This window comes from Stigmatopora argus, chromosome 21, assembly GCF_051989625.1.
Source record: "Stigmatopora argus isolate UIUO_Sarg chromosome 21, RoL_Sarg_1.0, whole genome shotgun sequence".
Lineage (NCBI taxonomy): Eukaryota > Metazoa > Chordata > Actinopteri > Syngnathiformes > Syngnathidae > Stigmatopora > Stigmatopora argus.
This window is the reverse complement of record NC_135407.1, coordinates 11,977,991-11,997,888: the sequence shown is the minus strand read 5'-3', so window position 1 is coordinate 11,997,888 and position 19,898 is coordinate 11,977,991. Positions and strand designations below refer to the sequence as shown.

Below are 19,898 nucleotides of genomic sequence, written 5' to 3'. Positions count from 1 at the left end.
GCGCGCCGGCCTCACTGCTCTGGGGTCCTGGGTTCAAATCCAGGTCACGTCCACTGTGTGAAGTTTGCATGTTCTCCCCAGGCCAGCGTGGGTTTCCTCCCACATTCCAAAAACATGCATAGTTGGCTGATTGGACACTCTAAATTGCCCCTAGGTATGGGTGTGAGTGTGCATGGTTGTCCGTCTCCTTGTGTCCTGCAATCGGCTGGCCATCGATTCAGGGTGTCCCCTGCCTCTGGCCAAGAGTCAGCTGGGATTCGCTCCAGCACCCCCCACGACCCTATTGAGGATAAAGTGGTTCAGAAAATGAGATAAGATGAGAGAATTTCCAATTAAATGAACAAAATAATAATTGCCTTATATTTGACACAAAGTAAATAATATTCTCTTATATCCTATCATGAGTGGTTATTATATGATGCCACGAAAGGAAAATAACATTCGGTAATACCTTGACATAGAAGTGCCCCGACATACGAGCAATTTGAGATACGAGTAAAATTTAGTGCAAATATTTATCTTGAGATACGAGACAAATTTTGATATACGAGCATACAGCCAGGTGGCCGACACGAGAGGCTGCTTATGAGAACAGCATGGGCACTGTCTTTCTCACCTCAACTCCCTCATGTAAAGATACCTTCAAACAATGGGTAGAGCATTGCGGGAGTTGATTAGCGAGGAGGAGGTGGAAGGGGGGACCACCTCGTTACAAAGGAAATCAAACAAATGAAAATTATTTTAGTAGTATTAAACATCATAACCACTAGTTATTTGTTACTCTTGTGATAGATGGCAAATTAGAACAAATAAAAATGTTTTCCATTCCAATATCCTGTTATTTTGTGTATTTTTTCAGAGGGTGTGAACAAATTAATTTGTATTTAGTTCATTTTTATTGGAATCGTTGATTTCAGATACGAGTAAATCAACATACGAGCTCAGTCCCGGAACGCATTATGCTCGTATCTCATGGTACCTATGTATCTCAAAAGTTCTTACTAATTACTATTACTAATATGTACTCAAACCTCTTTGTACATTGTTAGTTGTCATATTAAATTGTATTATATTTAATTTTATATTTTTTTAAATTTCATTTTCTGAACCGCTTTATCCTCATTAGGGTCGCAGGGGGTGATGTAGCCTATCCCAGCTGACTTCGGGCCAGAGGCGGGGGACACCCTATGAATGAATGAACGAACGAACGAAGGAAGGAAGGAAGGAAGGAAGGAAGGAAGGAAGGAAGGGAGGGAGGGAGGGAGGGAGGAAGGAAGGAAGGAAGGAAGGAAGGAAGGAAGAGGGGAAGGAAGGAAGGAAGAGGGGAAGGAAGGAAGGAGGGAGGAAGGAAGAGGGGAAGGAAGGAAGGAAGGAATGAGAGAAGGAAGGAAGGAAGGAAGGAAGGAAGGAAGGAAGGAAGGAAGGAAGGAAGGAAGGAAGGAAGGAAGGAAGGAAGGAAGGAAGGAAAGGAGGGAGGGAGGGAGGGAGGAGGGAGGAAGGAAGGAAGGAAGGAAGGAAGAGGTGAAGGAAGGAAGGAAGGAAGAGGGGAAGGAAGGAAGGGAGGAAGGAAGAGGGGAAGGAAGGAAGGAGGAGGGGAAGGAAGGAAGGAAGAGGGGAAGGAAGGAAGGAAGGGAGGAAGGAAGAGGGGAAGGAAGGAAGGAAGAGGGGAAGGAAGGAAGGAAGGAAGGAAGGAAGGAAGGAACAAACGGACGAATGAACTAATAAATGAATTAAACCTTTCTGAAGAATCCTTGCATCACCACTGATTTGGATGCACCCAAGGATATCTTTAGGATCAGCTTGAGTTAACCTGAACTGGTATAGAGAGGGTGACTGAAGGAGATTATTTTTTTCAAATTCTGAGTCTAGCTTGAATGTGGCTTTTAGTGCCTGAACAATTAAGTACCACAAAAGCACAACAGTAAATTGGAGAAGAATGCTCTCTAATTATCAGCAACAAGCTGAAATAAATATAAAGAGGTCTCTAGATGGCAACACAATCAAAATACTAAATGTAAATAACCTCTGTTTATATTATATCTCTGTGTGGGCACATGTGCATTTTATTCATTCATCTTCCATACCGCACATCCTTGAAACGGTTGAATGATTGCGGGAGTCTAACCCAACTGACTTCGGGCGAAAAGAAGCCTGACGCAGAGAGACAAACGGCCATCCGCACTCACAATCATACCGCCACCAGCGGGAATCAGCCCCGCACCTACTTGCACCAAAGTCAGGTGTGTGAACCTTTACACCGAGAGGTGGCTTTATGTACTGTTTAGTATATTGTAAAGTGGTATTATTGACAATCCATTAAGAAAATAAATAGGGACCATAAATAATTCACACTTGCTTGGGGTTATTTGATTTGGAACGGGGTTCACGGTGTATGAACTGTGCATTTGAAATATTGGGGGGGGGGGGGGGGGATCACTTTTCACATGCATCACTGCCTAGTCATAACCATATGCCATATTTCCACAGTTGGATAATAAGAATTTAATGTAGCTTCCATCTCTGGTGCCCTAAAGCACAGTGCCATTGGGTTCAGTAGGTCCCAACAAACTGATTTTTTTTCATTATTTTGTTTATTGTTTTCTTAATCTGAGTTTTGGTGTTGCCCATTTAGTGAACAAGGTGGCAATGATTTAAATCTTAACTTATTATTTGCGATTCAAAACAGGAAAATAGATTAGAAATAGTATATTGTATTGTATGTTTACCAATATGAGATACACACAACCAATGAATTTTTCCCAAGTCATATGGAATAGTTTCCAGCACTCCGCAACCCTGACAACCCTAATGGTTGAATGGATGGCTTTTATTGTGAAAAGGTGCAATATTTAAAAATGAATAGATATGGGGAGGGCAATAAAAGATGATTTATCAAAAATAAATATTGGTTTCTTTATTAATGCTGACTATTATATTGTATATATATAGATATGACATACACACAACCAATGAATTTTTCCCCGTCATTTGGGAATTGTTCCAGCACTCCCTGAAAACCCTGATGGTTGAATGGATGGCTTTAATTGTGAAAAGGTGCAATATTTAGCAATTCTTTATCAATGCTGACTACGCAATTATTTTGCTTCCTACAACAATACGAAAAAAATGACGCCAAATTTCAAATGACGGGAGAAACAATGACTAATCAACACACTAAAAAATATAAATTATGTAAGTGTCAGATTTTATTTAATATTTTTATACATTTGCTTGCAACGAAGAATATGCTTGATTATAAGCAGCATACTTGCAACAAAGTAAAAGCTTTGCACATGAAAAGTATGGTTAGACTATCAAAGAGAAGCCAAAATGTCTTGGACTGCTGGGAGTGGACAAAATATAGAGGAGCCAGAACGGCTTGCAGTGCTGGGTTGTCTGGGAATTGCACCTGCACCCACCACAGACGCTCCACAAGGATTCCCACGCTTCGGCCCTCGTCTGTTTTGACTACACATGTATGAACCCATATGCACGCTCAGATGTCTCACTTATGTTTTCATCCCTCCCCTTCGAGTTGAGACGTCAATGAAATCACTGCCCTCAAATGTAATAAAACAACAGAAAAGATGTGTAAGGTCAGAATGGAGTTGGGAAGCTGTCTCAACGGTTGTTCTCCTTGCAAGTGAACATTCCAAAAGTCTGTATTTTCCTCTTTATTTGTGTGTGCATTCAGGAAAGTCCTGACACAATGACATTTGCATTGTTCTTAGTTTAACATGTGAACATTCCAAAAGGCTGTATTTTCCTTTTTATTTGTGTGTGCATTCAGGAAAGTCCTGACACAATGACATTTGCATTGTTCTTAGTTTAACATATGGCTATTTAGTTGTCATGATAATACCAAGCAGGGCTTTGCTGCCCAGGAATTATGAGACTACTTAATTCAAAAGTGAATTCATAGGTGAGTAACCCACTGTTTTTGCTGTCGACCTGGCCTTGAGCTCTTATCGAGGTCAAGGCATGAATCTCAGTCAAGAGGATTAAAGAGATACAAGTGCCTTTAACATGAAATAAAACCATAAAAGTTCAGGTTTAATCCCTTTTCCTACAGATAAGGCAGGTTGTACAAGATCCATTTATGCTGTACTGGCTGTGTCTTTGTGCGTGTGTGTATGTGTGGGTTTACGTGGGTTTGAGCTTGTATTCTTGCGTAAATGCGTGTGTCTGTCTGTTTGGTGCACGGATTTGATAAATTTTGGAAGATTGGCTTTATGAAGTTCAAAATATGTTTGCTTTTTGTCTTACATTAAATACTCCATAAATGCATGGGGACCTCTGAAGTGTTTCTGTAAAATATTGCTAATGTAGGAGGCAGTCAAATGTGTAAGAGCCAATTTGCTTTCAAACACTGCAGGTCATCTTGCCCAATAACAGTGATTAAAGAAATTACAACCGCTCTCAATAATTTATGTAAACTTGTGGGTTATGTACATATAAATGTATTTATATTGGCAATATTTTTATAAGTCGGTTAAAGTCTGTTAAAATTCGGACTTCAATAAAATAATGACATATCGGGTCAGTCTAGTCTACAAAAAAGTTTTTAAAAAAAGAAGTATTTAACTGGGGAATCAACCAACCCTACAGTAGAAGCATTTACTAGTAAAAAATAAAAATAAAAAATACATCTCAGTTTAAAATTACCATTACTGTAATAATTGTAAATTGGGGAAACCGTTAATGCTATTGCTACTAAAAAATGCTCGTCATGAGTTACTTTTAATTTTTCAAATCCCCAATTGTGAGGATTACCAAATAGGAACATGATGATTACTTTGTCACACTTTATAAACAAAGAGACATAAGTATACAATATATGAATAAAGATCAACAATAAGATTTCAAAGTAATCTGTTCTCGTCTGTAGACATGACACTAATATTTTTGTTTATGTTATGGTGCCCCCGTGTGACAATGTAATATTACTTCTGACGGAAGGTTATTCCAACAAAAGGCTTCATACTTTTTGTTTTATTTGTTATATTTAATTGTATTTAAACTTTGCATGGAACATGGATGATTTTAATACAATTATGAAGCTTTTAGATACATCGGCATTTGGTTCGCACAAGCAAAGAGTGCTAACATACATAATAACGTGCCCAAACAAAGGCGATTTTGATATTTTAATATATTTTGACAATACTGGGAAATGGAAAAGTTATTTAAAGACGTGGGGTATACCAAAGTAGAACTCACCAGGTAAACTACAGGCGTGAGGAGGAACGCTGCGCACCAACACGTCCCCTGCATCCTCCAGCTGTTTAAACTTCCACAAAATTCCTTCGTGTGCAAAGGGATACTCTACGGGGCATAAATCCACCGGGGCCTGCCTTACTGTGTGGCCAAGTCCTTAAGTAACCGGGTTGGGAAAAGGGACACGGTGCAACCCATGACCACAAACTGAGAAGAGAAGAGATGGATGCTAAGAGCAAGAAGTGGTAATGCTGATGCTGTCTTTAAAGATTTAGGGGTGGCGCTACATACCGTTACTTGCGCGTAAATCGAGTTGTAAAGAGGTCCAAGTTCGGTGCTGGTTCAATTTGTAATTGATTTTAATTCTAATTAATCCAATTGTCTGGCTGCGGGTGACGCCGATGTGAAGGCGGCTCAAAAGAGCTTCGCGCTTTATATAGGGTGCCTTCTGTGATCAGAATGGTTCTCACTCATGGGGGTGTGAGTATAGTGGTGATCGAAGGAGGAAAATGTTGGCAAATATGAAAAAAAAGGCAAATAGTTACTTAATGCCAGTTGGAATACTTTAATATGTTTTTAAACACATGCTCTGGTGTTATTGTCTTTTATCAACATTTTATTTTACATTTAATCTGGCTGAAAGTGTTATTTTTTGTTTGTTTGTTTTATTGTTTAAAGAAAAATCTTGAAGGGAAGCCAAAACGAGCAGGGACCGTGATTTATGCACTTCATGACATTGCTGGTAAGTGATCAGATAAATAATTTAAATATAAGTTTTCAGATTAAATTGAATATAATGCCTTTATTGTCAAGTACAATACAAGTACACGTTCATTCATTATTTTTTGGAAACGCTTATGCTCATACTGGTCGCGGGAGGTGCTATAACCTATCTGAGCTGACTTCGGGCCGGAGGCAGGGGACACCCTGAAAAAAGTGATTTGACTGTTATTTCACAGATATGTCTGTTTGCTTCCTCCTTGGACTTATGCACCTGCACGAATAGGAAATGTTTTTGTATTCATCTTCCATACCGCCCATCCTCAAAAGGGTTGCAGGGTTTGATGGAGCCTAACTCAGCTGTCATCGCGAGAAAGGCAGACTACACTTTAAACTGGTTGCCAGTCAGTCTTAGGGTACACAGAGACAAACGACCATCCACACTCACAATCATTCCACCGCCAGCGGGAATTGAGCCTGCACCCGTCCGCACCAAAGTCAGGCGAGTGAACCTCTACACCACGAGGGGGCTGTTTTTGAATATTTGTTATTAATTTTAATATGTTCATATATAATTTTCTAATTATTTTCTCTCATTTTTCTGTGATTTTAACATCTTTCATACAAAATTGGTACACTTTGATTATCATTTTAGTTAGTTGTTTTTTTTAGGTTAGAACTTTATTTTATCCCGTATTCGGGAAATTTCTTGGTTGCAGTAGCATATATGTATGTATATATATATATATATATATATATATATATATATATATATATATATATATATATATATATATATATATATATATATATATATATATATATATATATATATATATATATATATATATATATATATATATAAATTGTAAATTCTATTTGAGAATTGTGTTCATACTGGTAGTTTATTTTACCAGGTTTCCGTTCCATATGTGGTGAATAAATATTTTGTCATGGCGACATGCGTTCAGTATTTGCCAATTACCAGTACCAATCCTTGGTGTGAGCTGAGAAAAAGTGAAAAAAAAGTATACCGATTTTTTGTCACAAATTATGGGTGCACCTTGTACACGGGTGTACGTTATACTCGAATAAACACGGTATGCTTTTTGTCACTAGCCTTGTCTATTCATCACCAGTGTTCATATATACATCAAAAGACTTTAAAATGCAATGCCAAGCTGTAGAAAGTTTTCCCAATTGCCAGTGTTTTAAGTCTGAGGGAAAGCATGAGCCTTATTTCAAGGCAAATGATTAGGATTAGTGAAGCACGGGCACTAACACCTAAGGCACTGAGTTGTCTCATCTTCAATGAATCGAGGCCCATTCAAAAGAGGTTAGCCAATCCATGAACAAAAAATACAACATGTTTTAATCGTCAATCACACACCTGCTGCTTTTCCTCTTTTCAGCATGACATTGTTATAACTAAAGTGATACCAGAAGGAAAATCTGCAGATTTCCCCACCTGGCATACATTATTGGTGCTCATTCATTACTGTGGTGGAAAATTACAGTGTAATCATTTTCTAATGGCTTGCATTTTGGCTCCAAAGTGAGGGCATGAAGACGAGATAGAGCAGAAAGAAAGACGGTGATTGGGGGGCTGCACAAAGCTAGTGTCCGGTGGCTCGGAAATGTTAGGCTGCCTTCGCTCTATTGCCAATTGTGTGGGCAGATGTTGCTGTGAGTCCTGAGGCAAGGCAGTGACGCAGTGGATGCCTTCCAACCAGCTGCCATGTTGAGTGTCACTCCACATCCGCAGTACAAAATAGGAGTCAAACTAGGCTTGACCAGAAGGGGCTGATGGGGTGCACTACACGCCACATCCGTGCAACAAAAAATCCAGAAGCTTGCAGTCACAGTCAAAGCAGGCAGCACTTTTGAGGAGAATGGCTGAATAGAGTACCGGCCAAAGGCCAACTGTCAATTGCTTCCGTGCCACAATTAGTATGCCTGCGGGTGTCAGCATCAAAAGGATTTAGTAGAGAAACTCAAATTTCCGTTTGGCCTGCATAACCTTCGAATATTTATACAGGTTGAACTTTTGTCTTAAATGCTTATGACAAATTGTTTAGTGTTGTCACAACGGTGTGAAAACTTTTTAAAAAAAAAATCTCTATACAGTATTTATTTTTTCATTTTTCTTGCGGCCAAAATATTTTTTATACTTGTGAGGGATACTTGAAAAGAACAACACTATTACTTACATTGACATAATTGTGTTTTGTTTTCCACAGCAATGTGCCTATCACTGTTCTTTACAATAAAATTTGATAATTTCATCCTTAAATCAGGGCGGCCCGGTGGATGAGCGATTAGCGCGTCAGCCTCACAGTTTGAGGTTGTGGGTTCGGTCCCAGGGTAATCCTCACTATGTGGAGTTTGCTCATTCTCCCCAGGCCTACAGGGGTTTGCTCCAGATACTCCGGTTTCCTCCCACGTCCCAAAACATGCAAAGAAGGCTTTTTGAACACTCTAAATTGCTCTTAGGTATGAGTGTCAGCGTGAAAGGATGTCCGTGTACTTGTGCCTTGCAAATGGCTGGCTAGCGATTCAGGGAGTTCCCCGCCTGTTGCCTGTAGCTAGCTGAGATAGGCTACAGAACCCCCCGTCAATCTTGTTAAATTCAAGGTAATATTCGAGGCCTAATCATTTAGCTGTTAAGTTACATTGCCACCCATTTCATTTCATCTCATTTTCTGAACCGCTTTATCCTCATTAGGGTTGCAGGGGTTGCTGGAGTTTATCCCAACTGTCTTTGGGCCAGAGGCGGGGGAGACCCTGAATCAGTGGCCAGCCGATGGCCTCACACTCATACCTAGTGTCCAATCAGCCTACCATGCATGTTATTTGGAATGTGGGTGGAAACCGGAGTAACCTGAGAAAACCCATGCAGGCCCAGGGAGCCCAGGCCGACGCGCTAACCACTCAGCGACCAGGCCGCCACCCATTACTATACATGGTTTGACAAAAGTACAATTTTTGGATGTTATTATATTGTTTAAAATTATTTTTTATCATTATTTATCATTGACATAGGTAATTAGGAATGCTTTCAATTGCAATAACTGGTTGCCAAGAAAAAAATGCCAAAACAAAACAGTGACATTTTAATTTAAAAAAAACACACAAACATTCAAAAGATAATAACATTACTATAACATTATTTCTGTTGCTTTATTACATTCGGTGGCCCTGATTACATGGATGTCTCAACTCTAAAGGGAGGGGTGGATTACATGAGACCTTTGAGTGTGTTTATCTGTGCGTGTATGTGACTTGAATCTGCAGCCTAATACATGTGTACCAAAACACATTCATGAAAGTCAAAAGAGATGAGAACCGACGCATCAGGAAGGCTCTTGGAGCATCCATGGTGGGGTGAAGATTATGACACAGGTGCTCACTGCAGGTCCTTGAATCAGCTTTGACTTAAGTTCAAGGAGGGACTGGGAAAAAAATGTTCCAAAAATTTATTTGTCTCACCAAGAAAATCAATTTCAATTTGGCTGCAAAAAACGAATTAATTTTAGGCATAAAAGCAGTACAATTGAAAATTATTGCTAGATATTTCAACTCCCCCTATTAAATCTTTTGCACATTTATAAAAGAAAATTGGTGTTTAACTCGCTAAGTTTTAAAATAAACTGCATGTTCAGCGATTTTGCGTCATTTACAATTCATAAACATTTCTAAAAATCGACATCAGATTCTGATAGCCATAGTCTGCCCACTGACCATTAAATGATTCCTATTACGCGTTCAAGCGGTCAGGGTTGTAGTCCCAAGGTTACCACCCCAAAGCAGGAAGAAAATTGCGTCTTTTGGATTTGCGATTGTGGATTTACAAGATAAAATAAATTAACCGATTTAAAAAATAAATAAATAAAAAATCTATGGGGGACCTTCCGAAGGAGCATTTGATTAAACAATGCGGGAGACAAACTCACGATCCCAAAAACAGTGATTACTGTGTAAAAAAATAATAAATAAATAATAATGCGTGCATGCATAAAGGTGAGCAAAACATTCTTTAAAAGCAAAGCCAAGCTAATACTTTGTTGCAGGCAAATGTATAATAAAATGAAATAAAAACCCTAACCTCATTTGGGCAGCAAACACGACAACATTCCTTGAGAGGACTCAGGAAAGAGCAACCCTGACAATTAGTACTTAAATCTGAGTCCCATCACAAGTGCAGGCACCCCTCCCCGTGTGTTCATGGATAGAAAAATGATTTTCTATAATCAAATTAAAGCAATCATATCTTTTTTCAGTAGTCTGTCAGTGTCAAATAAAACTGAATTTTCAATCTGCACTTTCAAGTAATGTGGACAGCAGCAGTCTACGTGACAGACCTTATATTTTCAGGGGCTTTAGAGATGCCCAGTGATTAATCACGTCATTGTGATCATAGGAATAAGGAGTAAATAATTATTTTATTTCTGTAACAAAGTGTTATGAGATAGCATCACCACATTTTCCATTCCTATCACTGTTATTAACATGATACAAACATGTAGCTGAAGAAATTGCTGGGGACTGCTGTGATACAAGAGCTTGCCTTTAGTTATTCAGATGCTTTTGTAATACATTTTTCATTGTGTAATAATTTTAGTAGGCTTTTAAAAGTTTGAGTTTGATTTATTTGATAAAGGACAGCACATATTAATGAACATATTTATATTCATGTTCATGAACATATACAGTGGGGCAAATAAGTATTTAGTCAACCACCAATTGTGCAAGTTCTTCTACTTGAAAAGATTAGAGAGGCTTGTAATTGTCAACATGGGTAAACCTCAACCATGAGAGACAGAATGTGGAGAAAAAAAACAGAAAATCACATTGTTTGATTTTTAAAGAATGTATTTCCAAATTAGAGTGGAAAATAAGTATTTGGTCACCTACAAACAAGCAAGTTTTCTGGCTGTCAAAGAGGTCTAACTACTTCTAACGAGGTCTAACGAGGTCTCTACTCGTTACCTGTATTAATAGCATCTGTTTTACCTCATCGGTATAAAATACACCTGTCCACAACCTCAGTCTCTCACACTCCAAACTCCACTATGGCCAAGACCAAAGAGCTGTCGAAGGACACCAGAGACAAAGTTGTAGACCTGCTCCAGGCTGGGAAGACTGAATCTGAAATCGGTAAAACGCTTGGTACTATCAGTAACACAATGCACCGCCAGGGACTCAAATCCTGTACTGCCAGACGTGTCCCCCTGCTGAAGCCAGTACACATCGAGGCCCGTCTGCGGTTCGCTAGAGAGCATTTGGATGATCCAGAAGAGGACTGGGAGAATGTGTTATGTTCAGATAATAATAATAATAATCGGACATAGGCCCTGTCGTCATTATCACAACACAAAAGCCTACTTGTCATCACACGCAGAAACTGCGTGTGACGAAATTGATGGTGCTTCGCCATAAGCTACGTTTAATCGGCAAAGACCTAATAAGTGTAAGTTACGGACTTGTAATTTGTCATTCCGCTGTTGAGGATACAGGTCGCTTACCTCTCGCTTTTTGGTAGAAACAGGTTCTCGTGTTTGGAGGAGAAAGAATGCTGAATTGCATCTGAAGAACACCATACCCACCGAGAAGTATGGGGGTGGAAACATCATGATTTGGGGCTATTTTTCTGCAAATGGACCAGGACAAATGATATGTGTAAAGGAAAGAATGAATGGGGCCATGTATCGAGAGATTTTGAGTGAAAATCTCCTTCCATCAGCAAGGACAGATGAAGGTAAAAATGAGATGAGGCTGGGTCTTTCAGCATGACAATAATCCCAAACACACAGCCAGGGCAACAAAGGAGTGGCTTCGTAAGAAGCATTTCAAGGTCCTGGAGTGGCCTAGCCAGTCTCCAGATCTCAACCCCATAGAAAATCAGTGGAGGGAGTTGAAAGTCTGTGGTGCCCAACGGCAGCCCCAAAACATCACTACTCTAGAGGAGATCTGCGTGGAGGAATGGGCCAAAATACCAGCGACAGTGTGAAAAGCTTGTGAAGAGATACAGAAAACGTTTGGCTTCCGTTATTTCCAACAAAGGGTACATAACAAAGTATTGAGATGAACTTTTGGTATTCACCAAATACTTATTTTCCACCATGATTTGCAAATAAATTCTTTAAAAATCAAACAATGTGATTTTCAGTTTTTCCCCCCACATTCTGTCTCTCATGGTTGAGGTTTACCCATGTTGACAATTACAGGCCTTTCTGATCACTTTTTTCCAAGATGGCGCCATCAGGCGGCAGCCGGTGGCAGTAGCTCTGTCCACTCTTATTTGTTTTTCGTGTTTTACAGCCTTTCTACCTTTTTTATTACATTTTAATATTTCTTAATACATTTGTTTTTACTTTACTTTGTACTTTATACTTTTTACTTTAATGTTTTTAAAACGTTCTTTGTTTTGTTAGCCTGGCTTCTTTCTACTTCTTTTTTGGAACCATTCAGCCATGTCTACGCTGTCATAGACATGGGATTAGCTGTGAACAATACGCAGCAGAAGGAGCAACACCTCGATGCCGCTGGAAATCCGGAGCTGGACAAAAGTGTCGGGAGAAGAAGCAACGCTTCAGACCAATCATTCTATCTATTATTATGGGGAAAGTAAGATCCCTCCCCGATAAGATGGAAGAGCTATCGGTGCTTACTAGGCCGTAAACGGGATTGAGGGGTTGTACTCTGTTACTGTTGATTCTTCAGCTCCAGACTACTGAACGACTGTGCGGATAAGTTTGGAAGAGTGACTGCATATTTTCAACCTCGGTCTCAGTCTGGAGAAGTTCCCCATCTTGTGGAAGACTTCTTTTGTGTGGTTCCAGTTTTATCCAACTCTACAATGTATTTTTATTGTGTCTGTTTCTGTTTTTGCTACTGCAACCAAGATGGCGGCGCTCAAGGGGCAGCCGGTAGCAGTAGCTCCGTCCGCTCTTGCTCGTTTTATGTTTTTGCTGCTTTTCTATCTTATTCATTTTAATATTTCTTAATGGTTTCCCATATACTTTGCTTTGTACTTTGTGCTTTTTGCTTTGTTGTTCTGCGACCCATGCGACTTGACCCTACCCGTCGCGTGGCTTGGTTTCTTTGTGGTAGTCCTAGACGTCTTTGGTGGACTTCCTGTGTGTGGCGTCAGTTTTTTTACCAAGGTCTACAATGTCTTGTGTGTCTTGCGTCTGTCTTGCTACTTCAACCAAGAAATTTCCCTAATCCAATCTAATCTGATCTGATCTAACCTAACCTAAAATAACCTAACCTAACCTAACCTAACCTAACCTAACCTAACCTGATCTAATCTAATCTTATATTATATTATATTAGATTAGAAACTAATTGAATCTTATCTTTTCAAATACGTAGTTCCTTGGTGGTAAATAACATTCTTATGCTGTAATATTTATATCGTTTCAGTTTTTCACATTGTTTGGTGCTTGGAGGAAATAAAAAGCATCACTCCTTGGTTTAATTCAAACCAGAAGAAAAGTGTTAGGGGCAGCTAAACCTAATATAGAACATCACTCCCCCACCACGGTTCCCGATACGGTCCCTTCTGAACAGATTGTAGTCCGGTTTTTGCAATCCTGCCATCGGTGAATTTACACTTAACCAGGTCTCGGTTAATCATAAAAAAAAAATCAATGTTTAAGTTATACTTAATAGATGATGAATTTTGTCACACTTTGGTAAGATGCTTCTGATATTTGAATGACAACATGAGTTTAATTCTGCATGCATTAGTGCCGCCATCTTGTCTCCTTTTGAAAAGTGAGCTGTGAAAAAGTGAAAAAGTGAGCTGCTTGCCTGCTGTCAGACACACCCAAGTTAATCGTAAACTCCATCAGCACGGTAACAGACACACCTGCTTGTGGCTTTCACTCACAGTTTCAAGAGGGTTTGGAGACAGTGGCGCTCCTCCTGAAATTCCAGACATGCCATCCACTTGAATTGCATAGAGCAAGAGGCCTCGTGTCATTTATCTTAGCTGCTAGGTGGAACACGTGATTTGTAACTCGTAACTGACTGACGCCAGCATCCATAGGAAAAAAAAGATAATAACACTTGTCTTGCGAAGGTATTCAGCCCCCTTGAACTTTTCAACCTTTCGCCACACGACGCGGGGGGTGCTGGAGTCCATCCCAGCTGACTTCGGGCCAGAGACAGGGGACACCATAAATTGGTGGCCAGCCAATCGCAGGGCAGAAGGAGATAAACAAACATTCACGCTCACACTCATACGTAAGGGCAATTCTGAGTGTCAAATCAGCCTGCCATGCATGTTTTTGGAATGTGCAAGGAAACCGGAGTACCCGGTGAAAACCCACGCAGGCCTGGGGAGAACATGCAAACTCCACACAGGTAGACCGACCTGGATTTGAACCCAGGTCCCCCTTTATTAACACATAAAAACTTGAGAAGTGGGACGTTCAATATTATTCGGCCCTTGTGTGTCATCCAAGCATTAAGACCTTCTGCACACGTTTTGTTGCAATTACAGCTGCAAGTCGCTTGGGGTGTGTTTCTATCAGTTTCGCACATTGAGAGACTGAAATTCTTGCCGATCTTCCTTGCAAAACAGCTCGAGCTCAGTGAGTTTGGATAGAGAGCGTTTGCGAACAGCAGTCTTCAACTCTGCCCACAGATTCTCGATTTGATTCAGGTCTGGACTTTGACTTGGGCATTTTAACTCCTAAATACGTTTATTTGTGAACCATTCCATTGTAGACATAATTTAGATCATTGTCCTGTCGTAGCGGCCCGGTGGTTGAGTGGTTCATTCGTCAGCCTCACAGTTCTGGGTTCAAATCCAGGTTGACCGTCCTGTGTGGAGTTTTCATGTTCTCCCCAGGCCTGCGTGGGATTTCTCTGGGTACTCTGTTTTTCTCCCACATTCCAAAAACATGCAAGGTAGGCTGTTTGGACACTCTAAATTGCCCCTAGATATGCGTGTGAGCAAAAATAGTTGTCCGTCTCCTCGAGCCCTGCGATTGGCTGGCAACCGATTCAGGGTGTCCCCGCCTCGTGCCCAAAGGTAAGCAGTTCAGAAAATGAATGAATGAATTACCGTAATTACTCGAATATAACGCGCACTCGAAAATAACACGCAGGTAATTTTGGGCCAAAAATATCTGGAAAAACGCAGTCATCGAATATAGTGCGCACCTGAAATTTCCCGCTGACGAAAATCAGAAATCTTACCTTTTTTTCTTCGTTTCACGATTGTTTTGTTCAAACAAATTTATTCATTAGAATCCTTCAAATGAAGAGTTCCTCTCTCTCTTTGTCTGTCCTCTTGTTATGATCGCGCCGCGTCGCTGGGTCGTCGCAGCGCGATCGGGGGCATCTGTTACGGTCGCGCCGCGTTGTGCAAATGCAGGAAGCAGGAGAGGACGAGGCATTCAGCGTGATACGGAGTCCTTTAATGAATCAACCAAGGCGTGGAAACAAACGTGGCCGCATGCGGCGCGCATACGGACAGAGGCAACAGAATAACGACAGCTAGCGACCGCTAGCAACCGCTAACAACAGTCAATGATAGTCAACGATAGTGAACGATCCGGCGACGTGTGATGACGCGTCGCTACTTAAATACAGGAAACGAAAGCAATGAATGGATTGGCTACAGCCGGTATGCGTCAACTTCTTCTTCCTCCCACAACACATCATCCGATTGGCTTTACGAGATGACGTAAAATCCGTGCGTCGGCTGTACGAGATGACGTAAAATCCGTGCGTCAAAGTGAGTTTGACAATGCTTTTTTCGATCGAAAATTTATAATTTATTTTAGTTATTGATTATAACACTGAACTGAGAGAGGGTGAACTGAAACGAGTACGAGGCTAGAGGGGGGCAGTGGTGGTCTCGGCTTTCCGATTTTCGATCGGGTTTACGAGATGACGTAAAATCCATGCGTCGGCTGTACGAGATGACGTAAAATCCGTGCGTCAAAGTGAGTTTGACAATGCTTTTTTCGATCGAAAATTTGTAATTTATTTTAGTTCTTGATTATAACACGCACCCCCAACTATTGGAATTAATTATATAGCAAAAACCTGCGTGTTATATTCGAGTAATTACGGTAATTTCCCGTTGAAAGATAAATATTCATCCTAGTCTCAGGTCTTTTGCAGACTCCAACAGGTTTTCTTCAAGAATGGTCCTGTATTTGGCTCCATTCATTTTCCCATCCATTTTAACCATCAGGCCCAAACCATGAGGCTGCCATCACCATGTTTGACAGTGGGGACAGTGTTGCTTTTACGCTGTTAGTGATGTTCTTTTTCGACCTCGCACGCCGCGAGCCGTTTTTTTTTTTTAATTTCTTTTAAGAAGACAGACGGAGACACAGACTGAGGCTCTCAGGGTCAATTCTCACAGTACCGTGCTTTATGGCAAGTGACACACTATTGTATTCTTTGTCCTTATTTCAATTCAATTCAATTTATTGGCGAAAAGAAATGCACAAAGGCTAAGGGCCATGTAAAGAAGATAAAGGAAGTGTGTATAAAACACGGTGTTGTCACTGGTTCACGGCCAACACGTCATTCAGAGCTTTCTTGAACTGAGCGACCGTCGGCTTCTTGACCACACTCTGCGGAAGCCGGTTCCAAGGTCCGGCGATGCGCACCGAAAAACCAGCCTTCCGCCGATTTAACCGGAACCTGCGAGGATACACCTTCCATGGATGACCCCTCAGACCTCGATCAGGTGCGGGCGTGAAGAAGAGATCACGGGGTTGTAGTTACCGTGGAGGATGTTGTAGGCCAGTATCAGGTCCCCTCGCAAACGCCTAGCCTCAAGGGTCGGAAAATTGAGTCGCTGGCATCTTTCCTCGTAGAACATTGTGCTGAGGCCGCGGACCATCCTCGTTGCAAGTCTCTGGACCCGCTCCAGATGCTGGATGTCCCTGGCGAGGTACGGTGATGCAGCTTGGACACCATACTCGAGAATGGGCCTCACCAGGGAAACATACAGCGGAAGGAAGATGTCTGCAGTGATGATGGCAAAGGATAATCAGGAACAGCACTCCGCGAGCTTTGTTGGCTGATTGGATGTATTGGGCAGTTGGTTTGAAAGTGGAATAGACAATGATGCCCAGATCTTTGCACCGTTGAGATCGTTCCAGTTCCAGACGTCCCGGTTCAAAATCGAGAAGTGCATCAGGAGGAGCCCCAATAGCCAAATGACTGCATTTAGTGATGTTGAGCTGCAAGTCCCACAGGTTCGACTATCTCCACACGTGATGAAGGCACCTACGCAGGTCCTCGAAGTCACTCCGGGGAGCAACGAGCTTCACATCATCAGCAAAGAGGAGAACCCGCTGGGAGATGTGCTCTGGCAGGTCGTTGACAAACACCAAAAACAACAGTGGTCCAAGAACGGAGCCTTGGGGGACACCGCTGGGGGCGTGGTGAGTCAAACTTGTCCACCTTGTGGGGAATTTGCATGTTCTCCCCGTGCCTGCATGGTTTTTCTCCAGGTTACCTCCCACATCCCCAAAACATACCTGGTAGAGTATGAACATTAAATTGTCCTTGGGTATGAGCGTGAGCGCGAATGGCTGGTTTTTTTCTCCTGGTGCCTGACTGACCTGAAATAGGACATGTTGAATGTGGTTTGACTGGCTGGACGCTCTGCCGGAGCTGACGGTCAAATTTGCCAGAAATATTTCCAAGTGCAACCTCTGGGCGACGTTACGGCAGATGCAAAGGCCTTGTCGGAAAATAGAGCACTTTGGATGGCGAGGATGGCGGGACGACCTGAGGGAGAACGTGCAAGTTCAGATTCATTTAAGTCCGACCAACGGGCTGACGTCGTTGCACTTATCTGAAAATAGAGCTCTCTGGACGGCTAATTGATGGCTGGACAGTGCAGAGGAGTGAAGTGGAAGTTTAATTTCCCCCCAAATAATGATGGCGATGATGATTAAGTCTTAGTACTTGGATAAATTGGCTAGAAACTTTCAATATGGCTCAGAAGTTTGAAGCATAGTGTCCCAGAGATTGATGACAACATGGTCATAGCCAGGGAAAATGGCAATCATCTTGACAGTTTCGTGTCCTAGACAAAAGCATATTCATTCACTAATTTTGTGAACCGCTTTATCCTCACATGGGTCGTGGGGGTGCTGGAGCCTATCCCAGCTGACTTCGGGCCAGAGGCGGGGGACACCCTGAATCGGTGGCCAGCCGATTGGAGGGCATTAGGAGTCGGACAACCATTCACATCACACTCATAGCCAGGAGCCATTTAGAGTGGACAAAAGCATATTTGTACAAAAAAACAGTGGTCATAACTCTGCATCATTATCTTCCTTGTGCGCCGAAAACCTCTCGCAAAAGCTCCTCCTGAAAAGCTCCCCTACGGTGCCTCCTGTAGATTCCATCGATGATCCAATGCCTTCTTGAATCTGACGAAAAATTGGACTAAAGCTGCCAATAACCTGTTTTTATTTTTATTTAAATCAACCCTGGCAAATTGCTCCCCTTATTAATGATTACAATTCACCTTGTTTAGCGATAATAAACCGCTCAAATACAACGCGACACATATTTGATAACATAGCGAACTTAAAAGTCTAAAATTTTCCCCAAAGTGGACGTAATGCCGAATCAGTCGGTGCGCCTTTTGTATGCACTAAATTCAAGATTCCGTAGATGTCGCTGTATGACGCTGATAGCTTGACTGTCAGGGTACATTGCTTGCTGACGCGCTGTGTGGAATGCGTGTGTGCATACCATGCTTCAACCATGACAGCAGTAGCAGGGTAAAACGAGATCGGTTTTACAAAAAACAAACTTTCAAAAAATCCTGTACAAAAGTTGTGATACGGCATACACAATTTGACATAAACATAAAATACGGGAAAGAAACATGTAAGTTGACAGGTACTTTATCTAAAGAAGAAAAATTTGAGGTAGTGAGAAAATTGTAAGGCAATACGGGCCCAAACCCATCCACAATCGCTACATTATTGAAACAGAATGAAGCATTAAAAGTTACGACCCCTTCCCATGGCCTCTCCGTGATATTGAAAAGGAGATCCTCGCTGAACGACAAGATGGAGAGTTTTACATCTACGGATAAAGGAAAAAGAAATAGCAGGAGAAGCATTTACATTGACAGAGTCTGCCATTTCTGCAAAAGCAGCGGAAATATTTAGTCACCTTGTGATGGAGGGTGGGGGTGAGGGTTCTTCGAAACACCAAGCATACCCTGACTTTAAAGCATCATGTAGCTGGTTCGAAAAATTTAAGAAAAGGACTCGGATCCACTCAGTCATGTGACATGTTGAGGCATCGAGTCCAGACAATGAGGCAGCCTAAGAATTTATTTTAAAAATTCAAATTTAAAAAGTGTTAACAAGCCGTGCGATCGCCCAGTTTGAGGACGTTTGTCTTGTACATTTTAAAACATTATTAAAAGTCGTTAAAGGCAATCGTCTTTAGATAATTTTTTCTCAAAACATCCGTCAACAAGCACTGCCAAAGGGGAACTAAAATCCAAACAGGTAAGAAGCAGTGGCGAACAATAAAATGGGTGAAAAACTAAATGCCAAAGAAATCATAAAATGTTAATGAAAAAGATTAAAAGTTCAATTTAATGTTGTTTTGAATTGTAAATGTATTCATCCATTAATTTATTTACTGAAGCGCTTTATCCTCACTAGGGTCACGGGGGGTCCTGAAGACTATCCCAGGTGACTTCGGGCCAGAGGCGGGGGACACCCTAAATCGGTGCCCAGCCGATCGCAGGGCACGAGACAGACAACCATTCACTATCACACTCATACTTAAGTCCAATTTAGAGTGTCCAATAAGCATACCATGCATGTCTTTGGGATGTGGGAGGAAACCGGAGTACCAGGATAAAACCCATGCAGGACCAGGGAGAACATGCAAATTCAAGTTTGCCAAAAGCCACACAGGGAGCTCAGAACTTTGGA

At 41.4% G+C, this 19,898-nt stretch overlaps 2 protein-coding genes across 3 annotated transcripts in view; one reads left to right on the top strand and one right to left on the bottom strand.

Moving 5' to 3' along the window:
* nxph1 (neurexophilin 1) overlaps positions 1–5,677 on the bottom strand; it is a 34,864-nt gene extending 29,187 nt beyond the window's left edge. Inside the window, exons 1-2 of one of the 2 annotated variants that reach the window (XM_077590454.1) lie at positions 5,509–5,677; positions 5,221–5,424 (exon numbers count right to left, since the gene is read on the bottom strand). Coding sequence is in view for 1 of the 2 variants with exons in the window: in XM_077590453.1 (XP_077446579.1) it covers positions 5,221–5,274 (54 nt within the window). In the remaining variant the exon portion in view is untranslated. The remainder of the gene's footprint in view (positions 1–5,220; positions 5,425–5,508) is intronic. The other variant, XM_077590453.1, reaches the window with a different exon arrangement.
* Positions 5,442–19,898, top strand: part of LOC144066992 (uncharacterized) — a 42,256-nt gene continuing 27,799 nt past the window's right edge. Inside the window, exons 1-2 of the mRNA XM_077590455.1 lie at positions 5,442–5,462; positions 5,896–5,959. Of these exons, the coding sequence (XP_077446581.1) occupies positions 5,939–5,959 (21 nt within the window). The 5' untranslated portion in view covers positions 5,442–5,462; positions 5,896–5,938. The remainder of the gene's footprint in view (positions 5,463–5,895; positions 5,960–19,898) is intronic.